At 41.6% G+C, this 2,682-nt stretch overlaps 1 protein-coding gene across 1 annotated transcript; it reads left to right on the top strand.

Moving 5' to 3' along the window:
• The first annotated feature begins 732 nt into the window (after positions 1 to 732).
• Positions 733 to 1,095, top strand: TAL2 (T-cell acute lymphocytic leukemia 2). The gene has a single exon (XM_006864695.1). It carries the CDS (start codon positions 762 to 764, stop codon positions 1,086 to 1,088), a length of 327 nt encoding a protein of 108 aa, XP_006864757.1. The 5' UTR covers positions 733 to 761; the 3' UTR covers positions 1,089 to 1,095.
• Positions 1,096 to 2,682: the final 1,587 nt, after the last annotated feature.

Here is a 2,682-nt window from a genome sequence, read left to right as displayed (position 1 = left end):
AGGGTTGCCATAAGTCAGAACTGACTCAGTGGCAGCGGATGGTTGCTAGGGTTGGAAAGATCATCCGTTCAGACTTCACATACACTATAATAATACCTTCTACAACATCTGTGACAAATGGTCACCCCAACTGAACCTTGACTTTTCTTCTTCTTCAGGCAAAATATCCCAAGTTTTGTTCTTCCTACAACATGATTTCAAGAATTTTGATCACCTGCCTCAGCTTCCTCTAATGTGGACCATTGTGGATATTTTAACTCTACCGGAGTGGGGCCCAGTCTTCCAGGTGAGGTCTACCACCTATGAGGAGAGCTTATTAATGGAACCTAGGATCACAGCCTTTTGTCTGTTTTTCCTTATAAGTTCATTTTACACTCTGTTGGTTCATGTTCAACTCCCTACTGGCTAAATATATATCTTTATTCATGTATATACTTAATCCTATATTGTGTCCAGTTCTAAAAGGGAAGCGATGGTTGTAAAAGAAGTAATGGGGATATGGGGATAAAGCAACTTTGAAACCGGGTGGGGAGGAAGTTCAGGGTGGGGACAGGAAAAGGCTAATGGGCATTATTCTTACTCTGCCTTCCCTTGGCCACATTATTTTCTCTTATCAACAGGAAGATGAGGAAAAAATTCCTAAAACCTAGGTTGAGGAAAGCTAACATCTCAGATTCTTGGCAGGACATGTGGTACTATCAGGCTTTTTTCATGATATTGGCCATTGGGGCCATTTTCTTTCTTGTCTCAGGAACCCAAGCATGACCAGGAAGCTCTTCACAAATACAAGGGAGAGGTGGAGGCAGCAGAATGTCAACAGGGCTTTTGCCAAGCTGAGGAAGCTTATCCCAACTCACCCTCCAGACAAAAAGCTGAGCAAAAATGAAACTCTACGTCTAGCCATGAGGTATATCAACTTCTTGGTCAAGGTCCTGGGGGAACAAGGTCTGCAGCAAACAGGAGTTGAGGCTCAGGGAAACATTCTGGGGCTCTTCCCCCAAGCACCCCACCTACCAAGCCTGGAGGACAGGACTCTACTTGATGACTGTCAGCTTCCTTTACCCGGCCCAAGTCACTACATTTCATAGCGTGGCTCAGGCTCAGGCTATCTGAGTAGCATTTGTCCAGAAGTTACTGGCTTTTATTTGTTCTGGAGTCAATTTGATGAATCATTTGTAAGGCATACATTTGTGCTTCATCGGAAGTGGCTCAGGAAGAACTACAGGGGTCTCAAGGAGACTGTGTGGAATGTCCCATCCCCAGGTTTCAGGACAGTGGACTGTCTCCATCTCCTTTTGATATACAGGTCTGCATAGATGTTGTTTGAAAAAATTCATGAGTTTAAAAAAGGCTTGAAAATCAGTTTTATTCAATATGTTTTTAGTTACAAGAAAGGAGTTTTCCCACCATGAATCTCAGATGGATGGATGAAAAACAAAAAAAGCATCCCTTAGAACTTTTTGAAGTTTGTTTTTAAAAAAGGCATATTTGATCAAGTATTAATACAATACATTTTAGTGTTGATGAATGAAATGCGAACCCCTACGTAAATCAACCAGGGAGCCTGGTGGTGAAATCTGTTGAGAGGAGACCCTCCTGGAATGTGGGAATGACTGGGATTCAGCAGTTCTATGTGGATGAGCTCTGTATCCTTTAAACTGGATACAAACGTGACATGTCATTTGTCCTGAGTTATTCATGCATGTGTTATGTCTAAAACCAAATGGTGAATAGTATCCATAAGAGGAAAGGAATTGATCATTTGTGAGTTAGAGATCACAGTTCTGTTATGAAAAATGAGGAATTAGGTTAGCTTACCCCTTAGGCTCATGTCAAGGAGTAAAACTTGTAATTCAGCCTAAATTTCTGCTGACTTAGGACCTGTACAATTCAAATCTAATTTTAAAACCCCAAACATTATCTTGTAATGACTCGTTTTGTGAAAAGAAAGCTTAGTCCAAATCTTTAGCCTAGACCAATAGAAATGCAATACCAGACACTAATGAATTAATGAAATTGTAATTTGCCTTCCCTGCTATGGAGCATTTGCTTTGTCCTAAACTCAGAGGGATGATACTCAACAGCTCAGTGAAATGGCCTCAGTCTGGCAGAACTCACCACCATATGTGACAATTTAAAGATGAATCCCATAGTGGAGCCCAGACTACAAATAATTTTATTTGATTGTCTCTGGGACACCTTCTTTCCCCAAAGTTCTTGACAGTACATTGCTTTTAAAACCTTCTGAACCACACAGATAGGAAATTGATGGCTTTGAGATTTAGGGTTTCTAGAGTTCACACAACAGAGGGACTTAAATTTCCTGTCACTCTAGAAAGAACCTATTTTATTTATGAAAGATTGGAGTGAGCCTCCTTGGCTTGTGATCACAAGAAAACTGGACGAGGCTTCCTCTATTGCCCCAAATAGCAAGGCCATTATACAATTCACACTTGTTAGCACAATGCATTCAGGAGTAGCAGTATGTTTCCCTTCACAGTCCTTTATTTAAGCTGCCTTGGGCTGACTTCCCCCAGAGAACCAGCAGAGTCCTAGGAAACACACAAATGCGCACACATCAGGGGATCTGCTTCCAAATGTGCTGGGTTTTTCTCTCTCACGAATTTATGTGAACTCAAGTTTGTGGCAAAACTATCGTGGTTGTGGTGGTGGGGGTGGCGG

The sequence above is a fragment of the Chrysochloris asiatica genome, unplaced genomic scaffold (assembly GCF_000296735.1).
Source record: "Chrysochloris asiatica unplaced genomic scaffold, ChrAsi1.0 scaffold00069, whole genome shotgun sequence".
NCBI classification, from domain to species: domain Eukaryota; kingdom Metazoa; phylum Chordata; class Mammalia; order Afrosoricida; family Chrysochloridae; genus Chrysochloris; species Chrysochloris asiatica.
Note: the sequence above shows the minus strand (reverse complement) of the source record. Positions and strands in the feature narration are given on the sequence as shown.